We start from the raw sequence: 19,820 nt of genomic DNA, 5'->3' as shown, positions 1-19,820 counted from the left end.
TTCCAAGAGCTTCCGGAAAGGTCCGGCCCCTTAGAGAGAAAGAAGGCTGGCCTCTGGCATCCAGAACCCCACCTCCGAAGGCCTGTGTGTAGAAAGGTTTCTTTATTATAAACGTCACATTCCAGGAGCAGGAAGGGGTGGGGTGGGGTGGGGAGTGCAGGCGCGTGGGCAGGACCGGGTCCCCACACACCCGCCCAGAGCTCCGCGGCGGGAGGCTGCGGCCGGCCGGGGGCTCAGGTGACCTGCAGCGGGGTCTCCAGCATCTCCATCAGGAAGGTGTCGATGGGCGTGTCCCCGATGAGCTTGAAGAAGAAGAGGTGCTCCAGGCACTTGAGGCCGATGGAGCGCAGGGCGGGCAGGCGCAGCAGCAGCTTGGCGAACCTACGGAGACCGGGAGGTCAGGCCCACGCACAGCCGCAGGGGCAGGGCCAGGGGGCAGGCCTCTGGACCCCTGTGATGGACGAGGGAGCCTGGCAGGGATGAGGGCAGCAGAGAACCTAACCCCAGGGGGCGTCAGAAAAGGCTGGAAGGAGGGTATCTTCTTAAAGGGGACACTTCCGATGAGGAGAGTTCCAACAGGAATCTTAGCATCCTGAAAACATGTGTTTCTATGTTCATGCCGCAAGGAAATGTGTCAACACGAGGAAAGTAGACCAGCACCAGTTGCTTCTCTACACGGAAAAACTTCAGTCTGTACCCAGGCCAACACAAACCTCCCAACGTGCGGTCACACAGCCCCTGAGTGCGTGTGAAAGGTGTCGCGTGCGGCGAAGGGCGGCTGGGTGAAGGGGGAGGCTGAGCCCGGCGGCCGCCCCAGAGGCTTTTACAGAATTTGGCAAAGGACACGGCTTCTCTGTAAAGTGCAAAGTTAGACTAACTCTGGAAATGCTGTTTGACTCTAGAAATGCCATTTTACAGTTGGAACCTGCTGAGTGTGCTGTACTACGGCTCTCGTTGCCGTCTGTCCTGGATGTCGGAGCCGAGATGGGGACCATGGAACTCAGTCACAGCCAGGGGTCTGCCTGCTGTCCCTGCTCCGGAGTCTGCCCCGCGGGCGGCCAGGCCCGGTGGCGTGTATTCTGAAGTGTCCACAGGGTGGCAGCACTGCACCACCGAGAGCCAGGCCTCCCCACCCCTGGATGCCCTCCACCCTTTGCTGCAAACCAGAGGCAACTTCCGCACTTTCCTTCCTGGCTGAGCCCAGGGCCAACCCTGATGGAGCTGCTCAGCCTCAGGGTGGTCACCTTGTGTGTCCACACCCAAGGGACACCCAGGAGCCTGGCCTCTGCTCCCCTCCCTGAACTCCCGAGCTCTGCCCAAGCCCAGGCCCCTGGCAGCCCCTTCTGGGAAAAACGGGCAGGTTGCAGCATTTTTTAAGTGACAGTCATAGAAACAGCCGAATGCCAAGCCAGGCAGTGACTAAATACATCAGGACACACACCCCTGTGAAGTCCTACAAAGTCGTCGGAAGCGATGACGTGGTTTTTTAACACTTGATGAAACGCCTGGAATGGCTTTGGGAGGGAGAGAGCCCGCCAGGCTGTGGAGCTTCAGACTGTAAATGCTCCTTTTCTACACAAGGAGACTGGAAGGAAATACACCCCAAAATTCACAACCAACTTTTACTACCTGTTTTATGTATTAAAAATATTTTCCTTGTTTCCTACCAAAGCTTGCTCTGCTTTTACAATTAGGAAAAAGCAAGGTTTGGTTTTCTGGGGTTTGTCTTTTGTTGTTAGTTTGTTTGTTGGTTGGTTGGTTGGTTTAAGATAAAGAACACGACTAGAGCCATTCTGAGAACGGCTGCAGGTGCGCTTCTCCCAACGCCTGCACACAGTGTGTGCTCACAGACGCCCCAGTGTGTGCTCACAGACGCCACAGTGTGTGCTCACAGACGCCACAGTGTGTGCTCACAGACGCCACAGTGTGTGCTCACAGACGCCACAGTGTGTGCTCACAGACGCCCCAGTGTGTGCTCACAGACGCCACAGTGTGTGCTCACAATGCCACAGTGTGTGCTCACAGATGCCCCAGTGTGTGCTCACAGACGCCCCAGTGTGTGCTCACAGACGCCACAGTGTGTGCTCACAGACGCCACAGTGTGTGCTCACAGACGCCACAGTGTGTGCTCACAATGCCACAGTGTGTGCTCACAGTGTGTGCTCACAGACGCCACAGTGTATGCTCACAGACGCCACAGTGTGTGCTCACAGACGCCACAGTGTGTGCTCACAGACGCCACAGTGTGTGCTCACAATGCCACAGTGTGTGCTCACAGACGCCACAGTGTGTGCTCACAGACACCACAGTGTGTGCTCACAATGCCACAGTGTGTGCTCACAGACGCCACAGTGTGTGCTCACAGACACCACAGTGTGTGCTCACAATGCCACAGTGTGTGCTCACAATGCCACAGTGTGTGCTCACAGACACCACAGTGTGTGCTCACAGACACCACAGTGTGTGCTCACAATGCCACAGTGTGTGCTCACAGACGCCACAGTGTGTGCTCACAGACGCCACAGTGTGTGCTCACAGACACCACAGTGTGTGCTCACAATGCCACAGTGTGTGCTCACAGACGCCCCAGTGTGTGCTCACAGACGCCACAGTGTGTGCTCACAGACGCCACAGTGTGTGCTCACAGACACCACAGTGTGTGCTCACAAACGGGTAGGTTGCCCCAGGGCTGCATTCAGCAGAATCCCCCACACGTGGCTGAGGGCACAGGCACCAGGCCTGGTGTTGGGCCCTTCAGTCTCACCTGCAGCAGGAGACGCTCCTGTCTGTCCACCAACCCCCTGCCCACCCTCCCCCACTGCCCTCCCTCCCCCACTGCCCTCCATCCCCCACTGCCCTCCCTCCCCCACTGCCCTCCCTCCATGGCTATGGCACTGGGTGGCCATGTAACCAAGTTCTCACCAATGGAAGTGAGCGCAGGGAGGGGTCTTTCCAGAGGGAGGGGCCGCCCACAGGTCCCTGGCTCTGGTTCTGTGAGGTGTGATGGAGCACTTGAGTTGGTACCCTCCCCCGGGAGCTGGCTTTTCAGGCCATTTCACTGTGGACATTGCCTTTGCTGCGACCACATTCCATTCTCCCCGCTCCGGGTCTGCACAAAGAAGTCTCCGCCCAGAAAAAGCCCGCCAAGAGTCCTTTAAAAGCCTCTGATTCCCCTCACTGGGGCTGGAGCCATCCAGGCTCAGCCACCTGGTGTGCGGATGATTGAATAAATTCGTAATCCCTCACCATTCTGGCCTCGTGCATTCCTCGACCTCACAGCTCTGGGGTGCATGGAGCAGGAAGGAAGCAGCTGGGCCCAGGTGGGGTGTGCACAGTCCCCTCTTACAGCAGCGGACTGATTCGCGAGTAAGCATGGAGCCTGGGTTTTGCTCTCTGGTGGCATTTGGGAGGTCTGCAGCCCTGGCTCACCGCCCCCCCCCCCAACACCCGTTACTGTGCCCACTGGCTGAGGCCCACCGCTCGGGCGGTTCAAGCCTCGGACAGACGTGGCTCGGCCTCTCTGGCCAGTGGACAGGAACTGGCGTGTGACCCAGGAAAACGGCTGCGCAGACGTCAGCCCTCACCGAGTCCCTGGGAGAACTGGGAGCCTGGAAAAGTAACGCTAACTCCAAAACTGATGCCTCCGGGGCGGTTTTTCAGGTTTTGCTTTCAGTTTCCTGTGAGATTTGAGATGAGAGCTGGCTGAGGAGGGGAACTTTCATTTAGCTGTGCTTCGGGGGAAAGATCTGAGAAAAGAGGTCAGTGACCTGGGAAGACCTGTATGGGCGACGGCCAGCTGGTCTGAGAGCTCCTGGCCAACGTCCTTTTCAGACAAGGAGCCCAGGCCCAGACCAGCGCTTGCTGGAGGCCACCAGGGCAGCCCGCGACCAAGGTCACCTCTGCTGGCTACCAGAGCCGTCTCCGGCGGGGGTGCGGGGCAGCGGAGCAATGCGGTCCCTGGCAATCCCAGCCCTTTGGCACCAGGGAGGCCTGGGCTCCTGTCCAGCCACCATCCCCCCTGCCCCCCCCCCACACACACACCCTCCCCCCCGCACACCAGCTCTGTGACCTTGGGCAGCTCCTGACCTTTCTGAGCTCCGTGACTGGTTAGAAATCAGAGATAATGAGACCCACACATTCATGCACTTGCTTGTGCGTCCAGCGCTTAAAGACGGACCTCTGTCGGCACGGCCTGGGCTCTGCTTCCCTGAGCTTGCCGAGAGATTAAGTCCCATTTGGGAACACTCTCCACCGTGCCGGCCCCACTGCCTGTCAGTGCGGCCGGGCCTCCCGCGCCTCACCTGCCTGGCTGGTCCGGGTACTTCTGCTTGGTGTAGGCCTCGAGGGTGGCGTAGACCTTCTCCCGAAGGGTCTCGACCTCAGAGGGGTTGGACAGACCCTTGGCATCTGGAACAGACGACTGATTTAAGCTCCGGTGACGCCTTCCGCAGAGGCGGCCCACCCCGCAGTCACCAGACGCCACGGGAGGGAGCAACTTGGAAACACTGACCCCAGACTGCAGGGGCCGAGGTGCCCACAGCCGACTCCCAGGAGGAGTTTTACCTCATCTGGGCCATTCCAGAAACAGTCCCTTCACATGTGGGCCTACTGTGTGCTAAGCATGGACTCAATGAGGAGATGGTACAAAGCCAGAGACTGGGTCCCACATCAGTGAACTGAGCGCTGACTACAGATCCCAGAGCCCATTCCCCCCTCCCCACCACCACAGGCGTCTGGGAAGCCGCACCCCTCCCCCTGACACCTCCTCTTCCTGCCTGCAGGTGCTTTCTGAATCTTCCTCTCCCCCAGCCTCCAGGCACCAGCCCAGACACAAGGTCCTGGTTCCCACTCCCCACCCCATGGCCCCGTTTCCATCAATGAGAACTCCACTTTCCTACCTGTTCAGGGAAACGAAGCCAACAGCTCTGAGAACTATATCTAACACCTCTCTTCCTCCCACATCGGCACATCGACATCTAATCCATCGGCAAATCCTGTGGGCTTTGCCTAAAATTCCATGCTGACTCTGACCACCTCCCTCACTGCCACCCAAGGCCACTGCCATCTCTCCTCTCCCCCCACCCAAACGCCCACACCCACTCAGGACTTTCCAAGACAGCGGTGGGAGTGGAGGCCATGAGGAGCTGGCCCTGTGCCCCACCCAGGACAGTCTCCGGGCCCTGCGTCCCTGTCCCAGCTGAGCTCGAGGCCCGGCGTGCTGGTGCTGGGCTGAGCGCCGCACCACGCCTCACCTGGGTTAAACAGCACGATGGCGCGCAGGCACCCCAGCTCCGACTTGTCCATCTGCATGTCTTTCATTTTGGAGACCAGCTCAGTCAGGACTCTGTTCCCAGGAAAAATGACAGGCGACGATGAGATCAGGACAGTGAGCACAAGCGACATCTCCTATGCACCCGCCCCATTGGCAGACGATGCACCGGGGAGTAAGGTGCGGCCCCTGACCTCAGACGTGGAAACACACACAGCAATGCAAAGCCAGGAACGGCCGTGCGCCAAGTCCAGGGCACACAGGGGGTGGGTGACTCAGGCTGGAGAGGCAGCCTGGGGTTGGAAATCAGTAGAAATGCAACAGGCCAAGCAGAGGGCCTGCATGTGGGGAACACAGCGGGATAGCACGCAGTGACCGGAGAAGCCTGCAGGCCAGGACGGGGCCGGAGCCCACAGAGGACCAGGCGGGTCTGCGTGGACCACGTGGTGGGAATGACACAGGAAAGGAGACAGGAGGTGGACATCACGTGGCCATGGACCGACTGTGATGGAGCTGGGGAGGGGCCAGGGGGGCCTTGCACTTGGACAGAGACCTCCTCTCTCCTGTCCTCCATCCTCTCACCGGAGCCATTCACCTCTCATTTCACTCGCCCCCTGAGCACACGGCTGACTCCCTCAGCAGCCTTTAGGGCGCGGAACCCCAGACGGAGGCCGTCACCACCTGACCTGAGATCCTGGCCTGTCTCCTCGGGTCTGGTCCTGGCGCCCTGCCCATCCTTCCCCGAGGAGAAGCAGGTCAACACCCCCACCCCAAGTTAGCAGGTCATGCCAACAACCAGCCTCTCCTCTGACCCCATTTGCCCGCGACTGCTCTGGCGCTGACCCGCTCCACCTCGCGGTCTCAGCCTTTCTCCTCATCCTCCCTCAGCCTCCAGGCCCACATGCTCACTGGTCTCCTGGGCTCTGCTTCTAGCCATGGGCGGCTCTGGGCTCTGTCCATCCACATCCCGTCACTGCCCATAGCACATGTGCATACATGCACGCACGCATACACATGTGCACATATGAAGGCACACACACAACAACACAGAAGACACACCTGTCAAAGATGGAGCCCACGCCGGCACTGTGGGCGCTGCTCCGGTGCACGTGCAGCCCGGTGGCCAGGAGAATGCCGTCCTGCACGGAGACTGAGCGGTGGGAGAAGGAGGCGATCAGAAGCTCGTTCCACCCTGCGGGACGACAGGAGGCCGTGAGGGGCAGTCTCGCTTCATGGAGATCACCCGGGGACAAAGCCGAATTGGAAGTCCGGGGAGGTGAAATGCCGGGGTTCCCAGTGCAGCCTGGAAGGCCAGCTTGAGGACAGGGCTCTACTTCCCCCGTCAATGAGCAAATATGGACTGAACATGGAACAGGGACAGCACTGTGTTAGCTGTCACTGCGGGGCTCAGAGCGGGCTGGTGTCTGTGGGGGTGATGGGCGGCGCTGGCACGGCGCGGAGCTCCGGTCACGGCCGCTGCGGGCTCCGTATCTCACAGGGACGTGGCTCCCGGCCTCCGCCCGCCTTCATGGCGTCCGCCGGCGGGCTCAGTGAGGAAGAGGCCTGGCAGGTGGCAGCTGCTCCGTGCCCCAGAAATGGAAGCCACCGAGGGCGCGGCACAAAGAACCTCAAAATAGGAAGGGCCCGGGTGCGTCTGGGCCACGCCTGCGTCTAAGTGGGTGGCGCCCTCGCCTCCCTGTGGGTGGGAATGACTGCGCTTTCCGCGTTCACAGCCGTCATGGGGCGCGGCTTCAGGCGGCCCCAACCAAGAGGACTGAACTGTCTTCGAAAGTGAGTCACTAGCTACGAAGCCGGTCAGATTCACGTGGAAGAGTCACTCCTCCGTCCACAGGCACTGTCCCTGGGGGTTGGGAGTGTCTGGGGAGGCCCCCCCCAGTTGAGAGCCTGCGGATCACCCAGAGAAAGAGCCACCCTGCCGCGATCCTGCCGTCAGCGTGGCGCACGGCGCGGGCGGGGTTAGCGTCCCGCGGGGAACGTCCAACGGCAGCCCCGCGATTGTCCCGACAGCCCTACCTGCCCGGAGCAGGATGACCTGGTCCTCCAGCGTGAGGCCCGAGAAGTGGGGGATGCGCTTGGCCCACTCGACCAGGGTGAACAGCTGCTTGTCGGCCGCGTGGCAGATGTTGGTGACGGGGTCGTTGGTCTGAAACGGGACACGCTCAGGCTGGAGTCGCGGCCCAGCACGCCCTCCGCACCACCGCCGCCTCCGCCCCCAGGCCGGGGAGTGGCCGGCGCCCGGGGCACGTACCGAGCTCTCCATGCTCATGTCCCCGTAGGACTCCGTCTTCGGCTCCACGGCGAGTTCCGCCTCCAGGATCCGCTCCACCGGCATGCCTTCGTGGGCGCCGCCCGCGCACTCGGCCTCGCTCTCCGCCCGCTCCCGGCTCCTCTGCCTCTCCTCCTGCACGGCTGGCACACGGAGGACACACAGATGGCACCCGTGCCAGGAGAGCGGCGGGCAGGGGCGGCCTGCCTACGCCGCCTGTGTGTAAGGTGGGCGTCACCTCGGCGCTGAATCGGGGTGTCGTGGTGCTGACAGAGGCTACCTGCTCACACCTGTGCGGCTACGCGGGCCTGGAGCCCACGTCCTCCACCGTCGGGGTGGCGAGGACCCTAGGAAGTCTGCCTCTGTAGCTCTGACCACTCCGATCTGCCCTCTCTTCACGAGCCGCTTTCCCGTGCCGCGCGGCCCCTCCGCCCGCCCTCGGCCCCTCCGCCCGCCCGCGGCCCCTCCGCCCGCCCGCGGCCCCTCCGCCCGCCCGCCGCCCTCCAGAACGCCGGGAGCTGCGGGGCTGAGGGGCAGGCGCCTCACGCTGCCCTCCTGCCCCGTCAGGGCCCAGGCAGCGCCCTTGGCCTCACATCCCATCAGCGCTGCCCGGGCGGCGGCCTGTGCACAGGTCACCTGACCTGCATCAGGGATGCCCTTCGGGGCCCTGGGGGGTTCGTAAGTGAGCGGGGGAGGCAGTCACCGGGATGGCATTCCAGACCCGAGGCTGATTGGGGGGTGTGGGGGTGTGGACCCGGCAAAGCTGGAGCTGCAATGACCCCGCCTCCCAAGCTGAGCGTTTCCAGCCTCCTGGCCCCGCGCCCCCAGGGCCCCTGCGTCTGTGCGTGGGGTGAGGCCGCCCGCGGGCCTGTCCTCCAGCCAGAGACCAGCCTGTCGGCCGGTGTCCACCCCAGAAAGCGCTGCTGTCCGCTCCTCGCTCCGGAGCGCAGCGGAGTGCGGCACTGCTCAAGGCCCAAGATGAAGGAAACGGTCCCTAAGCTGGTGGCTCGCGTGGGACCCAGCGACTCACGTGGCCGCTCCGCTGGCCCCTCCGGCCTCTCGCTTCCCTCCCTCCTGCCTCTGTCCACGCCCCAAGCTGCTCTCTGAGGGGCTGGCAGCCCACTGGCTGAAGAGTGGACTGGAACCCTGGCGGGACCTCTGACCTGTCCTGCAAGCGAGGTCCCTGGTCTTCTAGAGGAGGAGGAGGGCGCAGGATCTCGCACCCCTCAGCCCCTGGGGGCACCCACCAAGCAGCCCCGGGAAAACGGTCTTCAGTGGTGGGGTGGGGCCAGGTGGGAAGGCGGGAGCCAGGAACCAAGGAGAGAGGATAAAGCAGGGGCAGGGAGAGGAGAGGAGTGAGCAGGAGAGAGAAGGAGAAAAGCAGTGTGCTGGGGTCGAAGCCCTCTTTTCAAAAACGGCCTCCACTTTCTGGCTAAGTGACATCAGACACAGTCCTCCGCCTGCCAAGCCCCCGTTTCCCTGGATGAGAAGGGGGAGCTGTGGTCCTTGGCGGAGATTGTCTGGTGAGGATTAAATGCGATAATTACAAAAAGTTCACAGGGTGGGTATTTCCTCTTCCTGCCGCTCTTTACCCCCCGGGCTTCTGCCCGGTCCTGTCCCATCTCCTAATCGGTCCTTCCTCCTCCAGCTCTGCCCTCCTCCCTCCGTCCTGCCCCGCCGGTCCTCGCTGACTGCCAGCACACAGCTGTCACACGCACTCATTATCAGCTGCATTTGCTGGTTGCAGTTGAACGCGTCTTGTATTAATTTTTCAAGGTTAAAATCTGGGAAAGCAGGTGGAGGGAGCCTCGATAGGCTCTCAAGGAAAATACCCTGCAGGCCTCTCAGGAAGGGACCCGGGCCTCGGAGGGTGCTCTACCCTCCCCCCCCCCCCCCCCGAATGGCGTGACCCGGGCCACAGAGCATGCTGTCCTGAGCGAGGGGCCAGTCTGCTGTTGGGGCATCTTCTGTTTGGCAGACATTCTGAGCTGCTGCCCACATCAGGGCACATCCAGGGGTGCTGGGTGACCTTAAATAGACCCACGTCCCGCCTTACAACAGACTGCCCAACCATCAAACGGAAGTAGCTATCCAGTGTGAATGAATCAAAATTATACCTTTTTGTGGTCTGGTTAGCCAAAAAAATAATACTTTTTTGGTGTCGCACAAAATTTTAGTAATTAGTTAATGTGTGCTGTGAGATGGAAAAAGTTGAAATTGCTGCTTTAGTTCAATCGTATGCACTGAACACGTCAACCTGAAACTGGTCTCACCACCCTGGGGGTGAGCGCCCCGCAGACCAGACGCCAGCCCTCTGGCCGGTGGGAGGTGCTGTGGGTCATTGGTCTCAAGTGCTGGCCGCAGGGCAGTGGCAGCCACAGAGAGCGGGGAGCAGAGTGCCCCCAGCTGCTCCTGCCTCCCTCTCCCAGCCTGTGGCCACTGAGGGGGGAGGCCTGGAGGGGAAGGGGGCCTGACCCCGTGCGCCTCGCTCTCCGGGCGCCCTCACGGACAGGGGTGGGAGCCAGGAGCAGCCCGAAGAGGAGCGGTCGGTGCTGCAAAGAGCCAGTGGCTGCGACTGTGGCGAAAGCAGCGGGAGCAGGGAGAACAGAGCGACTCAAGGCCCAGCTTGAGGGAGAGACAGGATGTCTCGCCCACCAAGTGTGTGTGTCAGAGAAAGAGGGCGGCCAGTGGTTTCTGGTCTGAGCCGCTGGGAAATGGCCATTTTCTAAAGGGGGAGTCGGGGGCCAGAGTATCAGGAGCCCAGGCTTGGGTCTGCCAATCTGAGAATCGTCAGACATCAGGGCGGCGGGGGGCGGGGCATCCGGTCCCAGGTGTGAGCCCTGCTCTGGAGACGGAGGGCCTGCCCTCTGCTCACTCATTACTGGTGGGGCCTGGGACACGCTCCCCTCGCCCGGCTCACACCGGCCCGTCTCCCCGGCCGGTGAACGGCTGATTACGTGACTCTCCATCGGACACGCCGAGGCTCCCGGAGCTCAGTCCCCCTGGCGGCCTCTCTCAGCAGGGGCTCAGTCCCCCTGGCGGCCTCTCTCAGCAGGGGCTCAGTCCCCCTGGCGGCCTCTCTCACAGGGGCTCAGACCCCCTGGCGGCCTCTCTCACAGGGGCTCAGACCCCCTGGCGGCCTCTCTCAGCAGGGGCTCAGTCCCCCTGGCGGCCTCTCTCAGCAGAGGCTCAGTCCCCCTGGCGGCCTCTCTCATCAGAGGCTCAGTCCCCCTGGCGGCCTCTCTCAGCAGGGGCTCAGCAGGGACACCACGTACCACGGTCGGCTAGTGGAACAGTGGCCCGTTCAATGCATTTGTGCTGTTCAGTGGCTCTTACAAATGAACAGAAAGCACTTTTGGAACTTTTCTCACTGCAACAAGGCAGCCGACCACCTGCAACTGGAAAGGCGTCCTGGCTTAAAAGTGCATGCCCGCGGCCTTCCTGACGGAGGCGGCGAAGCCTGGTGATTGTGATGCCATGACCCAAAGACAGGGGCACACCCACCTCAGGGGCCTGCAGCCGCCAACCTGTCAGCACAGCGTGGGCTCGGCCGGTTCCCCTGAGGGAGGCGCAGGATGAGAGGGGAGATGCGGCCCCGCCCAGGCCGTCCGCCGTCCCCCTGCAGGGAGGGCGCCAGGGCCCTCACACCGGGCCTCAGATTTCCTCTCTGCCGCTGGAGGGTCCAGATTGGGCATCATCTGAGCACCAGGGAGGCAGGGGGGGAGCAGGAAGCTGCCCCGCCCCTCCTCTGGGACACGTTCCCTCGGGCAGCACGCACATCTGACTGCGGTCCTTGCAGCGCCCTTCCCCCTTCCCCCCAGGGCCCTGCGTCTGCCACGCGTCCCCACGTGCTGCTGGGCCTGCGCCGGGGGAGGGCCCACCTTCCCGCTTCATGCCCATGACCAGGCACTTCTGGTAGCGGCAGTACTGGCAGCGGTTGCGCTGGCGCTTGTCGATGAGGCAGTCCTTGTTGTCCCGGCAGGTGTACAGCAGGTCCTTGCGGATCGTCCGCTTGAAGAAGCCTTTGCAGCCCTCGCAGCTGTACACGCCGTAGTGCTTGCCTGTGGGGAGAACAGCACATGTGTGCCTGCTCCTGTCACCCCTTCTTGTCCCCACCCCCACCCCCCCGCCCCCGGAAACTGGCGTATTTCATGGGCAAGAAGCAAAGATGGCCCTCGGAGAAGCCGAGCGCCTGTCTCACCCCACACTGAGCCTGAGCGCCTGTCCCCCCCCCCGCACTGAGCCCGAGCGCCTGTCCCCCCCCACCCCCCACACTGAGCCCGAGCGCCTGTCCCCCCCCCACACTGAGCTCGAGCGCCTGTCCCACCCCCCACACTGAGCCCGAGCGCCTGTCCCACCCCCCACACTGAGCTCGAGCGCCTGTCCCACCCCACACTGAGCCCGAGCGCCTGTCCCCCCCACAATGAGCCCGAGCGCCTGTCCCACCCCACAATGAGCCCGAGCGCCTGTCCCCCCCACACTGAGCCCGAGCGCCTGTCCCCCACCCCACACTGAGCCCGAGCGCCTGTCCCCCACCCCACACTGAGCCCGAGCGCCTGTCCCACCCCCCGCACTGAGCCCGAGCGCCTGTCCCCCCCACATTGAGCTCGAGCGCCTGTCCCCCCCACACTGAGCTCGAGCGCCTGTCCCACCCCCCGCACTGAGCCCGAGCGCCTGTCCCACCCCACAATGAGCCCGAGCGCCTGTCCCCCCCCCCGCACTGAGCCCGAGCGCCTGTCCCCCCGCCACTGAGCCCGAGCGCCTGTCCCCCCCCACCTCCCACACTGAGCCCGAGCGCCTGTCCCCCCCACACTGAGCCCGAGCGCCTGTCCCCCCCCCCGCACTGAGCCCGAGCGCCTGTCCCCCCCACACTGAGCCCGAGCGCCTGTCCCCCCCCCCCGCACTGAGCCCGAGCGCCTGTCCCCCCCACACTGAGCCCGAGCGCCTGTCCCCCCCACACTGAGCCCGAGCGCCTGTCCCCCCCACACTGAGCCCGAGCGCCTGTCCCCCCCACACTGAGCCCGAGCGCCTGTCCCACCCACACACTGAGCCCGAGCGCCTGTCCCCCCCACACTGAGCCCGAGCGCCTGTCCCAGCCCCCTCCGGGCCGTCCCTCGGGGCCACCAATCCCGGGAGCGATATTAGAAAGGTCCCGAGCTTAGGTTTTGTTTGCATTACTGTATCACGCATCTCAGTATTTAGTTAAACAGCGCGCTCTGCCTCCTTTAGACCTCAGTGCACTTAGTGAAAGGACTTATTCTCCTTGCAGGAGGCCCTCAGCTTCACTGACATTTCCCCAGAGTGAGGCCCGAAGACGCCGGGACCCCCTCTCAAAAGCATTACCCTCCCCTCTGCACTGAGCAGCCTCTGACGTGCGTGCTCCACGCTCTGGCCAACGGGAGAAAGAAACCGGCGCCTGGTCTTCCTAGCGCCACGGGGTGCGGCCGGGAGCTGCGGCCCGAGGCCTGCTGGGCGGTGGCTTTGCTGGACCCGGAACAATCTCCAGCACCACCTGCTCCGCCTTCCAGGTCCCGTGGCCCAGCCGCAGGCCAGTGTGTGCCGGGAGAGCCAGCACCCCTCCCACCCCCCCCACCCCCAGGCGTCGACCACCAAGCGCACGTACCTGAGGACCTGTCCCCGCAGATGGCGCAGATGTGTTTGACCAGCGGCCCGGGGCTGGTGGACGGGTAGTTCATGTTCCCGAGCCCGGGGAGCCCGGCCAGGGGCTTGACGTCCTCGGAAATGCTGACCCCGTTGACCACATTGAGCTGCACGAGAGAGAGAGAGAGAGAGAGAGAGAGAGAGAGAGAGAGAGAGCAATGGCAGTGACGGACGGAGCCAGCAGCCAGCCGAGCCGAGGCCGAGGCCCCGCAGGGAGCGCGGGTCTGCCTAAGAGTGGCCTCCGGCTGAGCGCAGGGAAGGCCGTGTGCCGCGGGGGTCCTGGGAGGAGAGTGGGCAGAAGCGCATCATTTCTCACTTCAGGGATCACAGACTCCGTGGGGCCAGAGTCCTGGGCTCCTCCTCCTGGTGCCCACCCTGGGCTGGCACGTGCGGGGAGCTGGCCCACGTGAGCGTCTGAGCACGGCCCTGCACGCACCCCCTCGCCCCCTCACTGCCGGCATCAGCTCCTCGTGCCCCCGGGGCCACTGCTGAGGGCTCTGAGCTCTTCCCAGAGGACGAGTCAGCAGAGCCTCCGGCCACGCTCAGTGGTGGGCACAGCTCACCTCGGGGCAGCGCAGGGAGAGGCAGAGTCTACAAGACCCGTCTCTGTTCCTACGCAGGCAGGCCTGGCAGGGGGCAGGACAGGCCGCCCTGAGACAGCACGCACAACGCAGGGGAGGGGCGGGGTGTTGGAGTGGCTGTGGGGGTGAGGGGAGGTGTTGGAGTGGCTGTGGGGTGAGGGGGGGTGTTGGAGTGGCTGTGGGGGTGAGGGGGGGTGTTGGAGTGGCTGTGGGGCTGAGGGGGGGCGGGGTGTTGGAGTGGCCGTGGGGCTGAGCGGGGGGGGGGGGGTGTTGGAGTGGCCGTGGGGGTGAGGGGGGGTGTTGGAGTGGCTGTGGGGGTGAGGGGGGGCGGGGTGTTGGAGTGGCTGTGGGGGTGAGGGGGGGTGTTGGAGTGGCTGTGGGGGTGAGGGAGGGTGTTGGAGTGGCCGTGGGGCTGTGGGAGTGAGGGGGGTGTTGGAGTGGCCGTGGGGCTGAGGGGGGGCGGGGTGTTGGAGTGGCCGTGGGGCTGAGCGGGGGGGGGGAGGGTGTTGGAGTGGCCGTGGGGGTGAGGGGGGGTGTTGGAGTGGCTGTGGGGGTGAGGGGGGGCGGGGTGTTGGAGTGGCTGTGGGGGTGAGGGGGGCGGGGTGTTGGAGTGGCCATGGAGGCAGCTGGGGGGTGACCCCTTGGGGGTGGAGCGGTCCCTGGCCTCTGTGTGGTCCATGTGAACGGTGAGGCATATGCCTAACCCAGTGACTGCGATTCTCACACCAACCAAAGGCGGTTTTCTTCCTGAGTCAAGGCCTTTGGGACAGAGGGAATGACGGACACACATAACTCAGAGCCGAGAGAAGCGCCTCCCACCTCCACCAGCTTAGCAGGTCGCTCAGCCATGGAGCGCAGGAGGTGGCCGAGGTGCAGCGAGGAGGCCGGGGCGGACAGCCGCAGCCACTGCTCTGCACCGAAGTTGCCGGGAAGTGTTTTAATGAACGCACATGAGCCCCGGCCGATGCTCAGCGGGTTCGAGCATCGAGGATCCGCAGGGCGCAGGTTCGATCTCGATCAGCACACATGCAAGAGTCAACCAATGAATGCAGCAAAAGTGCAACAACAGATTGATGTTTCTCTCTCTCTCTCTCTCCTCCACCCCCCCTCTTCCCCTCCTTCCCGCTCCTTCCCCTTCCTCTTTTTATACAGGCATCTCAACCTTGTGCCCAGTTTGGTTTGCTGGAACACAGTGAGCCCTGCATATACACTGGGAGCACGGAAATAATCAGACGCCTGGACCCCCCGCCGCCAGAGTTGGGAGCCAGGGGGTCCACGCCCTGGGCATGGCCTTGTGCTAAGTCACCGGGTAAAGGTGTGCGGCCAGGACTGAGCATCGCCGTGCAGTGGGGATGGCGTCCCTGCGGAGCCTCCGGCCCCGATGCCTCCACGCTACCCGTGTGGCCTGCAGGACTCAAAGAAGGTCCCAATCATCTTTGACTCAGTTTCCCTGTCTGTAAACTGAGCACGGGAACACCTACCCGAGCTGCGGGCGGGCTAGAGGAGATAATGGTGCAAAGTGCCGACCCTGATGCCCGGCACACACTATCATTCCAGTGAAATCTGATCAATTCAGACAAGAATTCTGAGTGCTTATTACGAGCCCACATCCCACAACGTGCCAGGAATCGGGCAGTGACGTGAGGCCACACGCGCCCGGGGCAGAGGATTCCATTTCTTCGCTGGGAACGTCAGAAAACTATTGGATGTTGTCATAACACCGGGTGGTTCTTATCTCTGGACACGTGCCCCACTTCAACTCGCACTGATTTTTAAGAAACGGGGAGGCTTCCCATCAGGGCGAATTCTGGGCAACGTTTTGTGCCTCAAGAAACAGGGGCTCTTAGGTCCACCCCATGAAATGGGAGCATCTTAGGTCAGATGACCCCCAAAAAGAGCCTCTAGCTGACCAGGGCCCTGTCCCCTAGCCCTCAGATGAGCAGAAAGGTCACGGGAACGAGGAGGCCCCGCCACCTGGGCTCGGGAGGCCGTGCTCTGCCTTCCCTCCCGCCCGTCTCCGCCGGGAGGTGCGCCCCTGCGGCTGCCGTGATCACGCCGCAGCCCTCACTGGGGTGGCTGCCATCGGTGCCACCGGCTCTGGGAAGCCTGCTCGGCGCTAATCAAGTATTTAGTCTTCACAACAACCCTGGGGGGCCTTCCTATTTTCAGACGAGGAAATTGAGCCCCAACATGTTTTATTCATTTACTCTTTCAGAAATCCTGTGGGGGCACAAGAAGAAAGACACACAGGCACTGCCTCAAAAACCTAGCCATTGATGAGATTAAAAGTCAGGGTAGTTTAAGAAGAAAGACCATGAGCAATGGAGATCAGGGAAGACTTCCTGAAGGAGGTGGCATCTGAGCTGGGACTGGACAGCCTTCACCAATGGGCAGGATTAGGATGGGCCAATGATGAGCAAAAGGCTGTGAGCACCCAGGCCTGTAAGGAAGCCCCGGTGTGTGTCCGGTGGATGGATGGGGACGCGGGGGAGGCGGCTGTGACAGAGCCCGGGCTTGACTGCCTGGCTAAGGGGGGCGGATTGAGGTTGGGAGGCCATGAGGAGCCACTGGAGGTTCTGAGCAGAGGAACAACGTCCTCCACCTCCGCCTCGGGCAGCAACACGGGAAAAGCCTGAGGAGACACACAATCTGTCGCACCTGCCCAGGTGCCTTCCAGACCCAGCAGGTGGAAGGAATGGCTCTTGGACCCTGGGGTCCCCTGGCCCTGGCAGCTGCCTGCCCGCCTCCCTGGCAGGAGCCCTCTCCTACCCGTCCTGAGTCTGGTGGTGGGGGAGGGGTGGCTGGGACCGGGGCGGCTGCTCCTTCTCCGACAGCCTGTCTTGCTTGGGGGTTGTTTGCGCTGAGCAGGGGAGAGGAGATCGAAGGCTGCCAGCAGAGCGCAAAGCCATTGGCTGCCTGGCCCCAACCCTGGCCCCGCTGCCCCCTTCCATCGGGGGCACCGGGGCGGCGGCTCCAGGCTCTGGCTGCCGCCTGAGCGGGATAGAAACCCCCTGGATCACCGAGGAGCACGGGGCCCACATTTCTGAGCTGCTTTCAGCCCAAATGACCCCACTGAAGGCAGGTGTGTGGCCGGCGGCTGCAGGAAGGCTCTCCCTTTCTAGTGGCGCCCAGTTAACCTGGTGAGGGTCTAGGCCATGAGAACCGAGCCCTCCCCGGGGAGAGAGGAGCCCTGTGGCCAGACCCGCCCTCCCTCACCGTGCCCTGCTGCACGACAGAGCCAGGTCACGTCCCAGAGACTCCGGCTCCCGTCTGCACACAGGCCAGAGGGGCTCAGACGCGGCGGGTGTGGGTGGCAGGTGAGCAGGAGGGAAGTAGACTGAGAAGGGGTCACATCCTGGCCGGGGTTCAGCCAGACCTGTTTTTATTTGACATGAATATCCGGCTTTCAAACAGGATTTCACTGGAAAAGAGGTGATGGCCTAACTTTCCCTTAGTCATGAGGCAAGAGGGTCTGTAAGATCCGCTCTAGCTCTAACGCCGGCACTTGTTCTAACGAGCAGACATCTGCAGGGGGAGTGGCAGCTACCAATGCCCACCTGGGCAGGAACAGGTGCGACGGGACCATAGGGGCAGGGGCAGGGGGGGTCAGAGGGGGCGTGCCAAGGACACACAGGCCTGTGCCAAGGCCAGCCAGCACACATCACACTTACAATGTGCAGCACGCACACTCACACTCACACTACTCTCTCACACATAAACACACACACTCACACAGTGACACACACTCACATTCACACATACACACACAAACTCACACATACACAACTCACACTCACACTACTCTCTCACACATAAACACACACACTCACACAGTGACACACTCACATTCACACACACATTCACACATACACACACAAACACATACACACACACTCTCACATACACATTCACACACACACACACACACAAACTCACATACCCACACTCACACACACTCACACTCTCACACATTCACACACAATCTTACACACACTCAGACACACACTCACACAGACACATTCAGACACACTCACACACTGATACACACTCACACATGCACACTTACTCACACTCACACTCACACGCACGTCCAGGAATAGGTGGCCTGGACCATTTTGTCTGGAAGCTGCATACACACCTGCCCGATCCACACTTGGTGTTTTTAGAAATTATTCTGTACCCCCAGGACCCGGGACAGGGCCGAGGAGCTGCTCAGCCACTTCTCACCAGGGCAGGGCACGATTTCAGACATTTCTGAATCTCAGAGCCAAGCTCAGCGAGCATTTGCTGAAATGAACTCCTCTAGAACCTTCCAGCAACAGAGGACACCTGAATCAGTGGTCCCCGGGGTGCAGGGTATAGCGCTTAGGAATAATAGTAATAACTCTGGTTGCCATGAGCATTGTAAGCACCTAAGAAGTGATTTTTCAAATCCATATCTCCTTTGATTTTCATAAAAATCACTGTCAGATAATCAGGACATGTTACCCGACAGCAGAGGACAAGTGGTGAGATCGTGGTTTGCACAGGGTGGCACAGCCCCTGCCCCATAAGCCAGTCCAGGTCCCTTCACTGCTCAAGACTGAAGACCCAACAAGAGCAAGGAGAAGCTCCAACCCCGAGTAGCAGAGCTCGGGCAGGGGCTGCCTGCTGCCCCACAGGGCTGCTCCCTCGGCCCCTCGCCCCAACCGCACTTACCCCGACCCGTCACGGAAGGCCCATGTTCCCGGGCAAGGCCCACTCTCAGCCCCTCGGCCCGGGATGCTCAGGGACAGCGCCCGATGGTTCAGAGTCGCCACCACCAAGGGCACTTGCTGTCCTGTGTCCTCTAACGAACTGGGCCAAGTGTCCTGCCGTGGGTTCCGGAGCCCCAGCCCACATGCTGGTGCCTGGGCCGCAGGCTCCGCAGCGCCTGGCAAGCTGCACGGAGCTCCCAGAGCCAAGCGTGGCCTTGGCTTCTGCACGCAGCCCAGTTGGCCAGGAACAAGCCTTCAGCTGACCTTTCAACCCCAATCCCTCTGTACAGACATTCGGTCCAAGAGCAGCAGCGCACGCGCACTCGGCCGTGACGCAGACCTGTGGGCCAACTTTAGCGCCGTGGCCCAGAGTGTGGCGACTACAGCAGCGTCGGGGGACGGTGCTGGCCCCTCCCCACCCACAGCCGTCTCCGTCCATCCCCTCGCCTGTCCATTTCTTCACGGCGATCACGGCTGCTGGCTGAGGCTACATCCTGCGCTCGCTGCAGCTGCCATGCAGGGAAGACCTGGGCCGCATTATTCAGAGCGTTCCCCCAGGACCCGGGAGCTGCACACGGAGGACCTCGTCAACAGGCATTGGGAGGAATGAGCTCCCTTTGCAAACTTTGCTTTGTCCCAGAACCTCCACATACTTTCCTGTCTCTAACCTACTGGCTTTGCCTAGTTCCCTGGAATCCACTGACATGAAAGAACATAAATCAACAAACCTCTCAAAGGTCTCCCATTCTGAAGGGGGGTGTCACCAGCTCTGTGGTTACAGGGAGAGCATGGCATCAATACAGTCCATCTCACCGCCATCTGGTCCACGTTCCTCTGAGCCTCCCACACCCTCCTGGACCCCATGACTGGGAGGCCACGGGGCCTTTTCTATCGTCCCTCCGATTCCAGGCCACACCACTGACAGCACGTACAACACGGCCTTGCCTGTATAACGGGCACGGCCCCCGAGACCCTCAGGGGCACTGATTCGCTCCTAAGTCTTCACACCCTTCACACTGTTTCTTTGTAGACTCTCCCCCTGAAATAGCACAGCCCACCCCGAGGCAGCCACAGGAGCTTCGGAGGCGGTGGGTCTTCGTGAAGCTGGCGTGAGCAGAGACCGCCCTGCGCTCTCCTGATTCTGTCTGGATGCGGCCACTCCTGTGAGGTGCCCCAGGTAGCTGCTGTGTCTTTAGTCTGGGACCCGACGGGCAGACATGGACCCAGCCTCAGCCTAGCCTGGCTCACCTGCCACCTGAGCAGAGCCATCCTAGCTGACACAGAAA

General features: G+C 62.2%; 1 protein-coding gene across 1 annotated transcript in view; it reads right to left on the bottom strand.

Annotated features, from left to right (window-relative positions):
- Positions 1–233: 233 nt before the first annotated feature.
- The window catches only part of RXRG (retinoid X receptor gamma), a gene marked incomplete at its 3' end in the record, with an annotated part of 147,052 nt that continues 127,465 nt past the window's right edge, over positions 234–19,820 (bottom strand). The window contains exons 3-10 of the mRNA XM_079761967.1: positions 13,180–13,324; positions 11,438–11,617; positions 7,539–7,699; positions 7,304–7,433; positions 6,329–6,461; positions 5,253–5,344; positions 4,302–4,407; positions 234–381 (exon numbers count right to left, since the gene is read on the bottom strand). Of these exons, the coding sequence (XP_079618093.1) occupies positions 234–381; positions 4,302–4,407; positions 5,253–5,344; positions 6,329–6,461; positions 7,304–7,433; positions 7,539–7,699; positions 11,438–11,617; positions 13,180–13,324 (1,095 nt within the window). The remainder of the gene's footprint in view (positions 382–4,301; positions 4,408–5,252; positions 5,345–6,328; positions 6,462–7,303; positions 7,434–7,538; positions 7,700–11,437; positions 11,618–13,179; positions 13,325–19,820) is intronic.

Source organism: Cnephaeus nilssonii, assembly GCF_951640355.1.
Source record: "Cnephaeus nilssonii genome assembly, chromosome: 21".
Lineage (NCBI taxonomy): Eukaryota > Metazoa > Chordata > Mammalia > Chiroptera > Vespertilionidae > Cnephaeus > Cnephaeus nilssonii.
The sequence above is the reverse complement of the archived record's forward strand: the minus strand, read 5'-3'. Positions and strand labels throughout refer to the sequence as shown.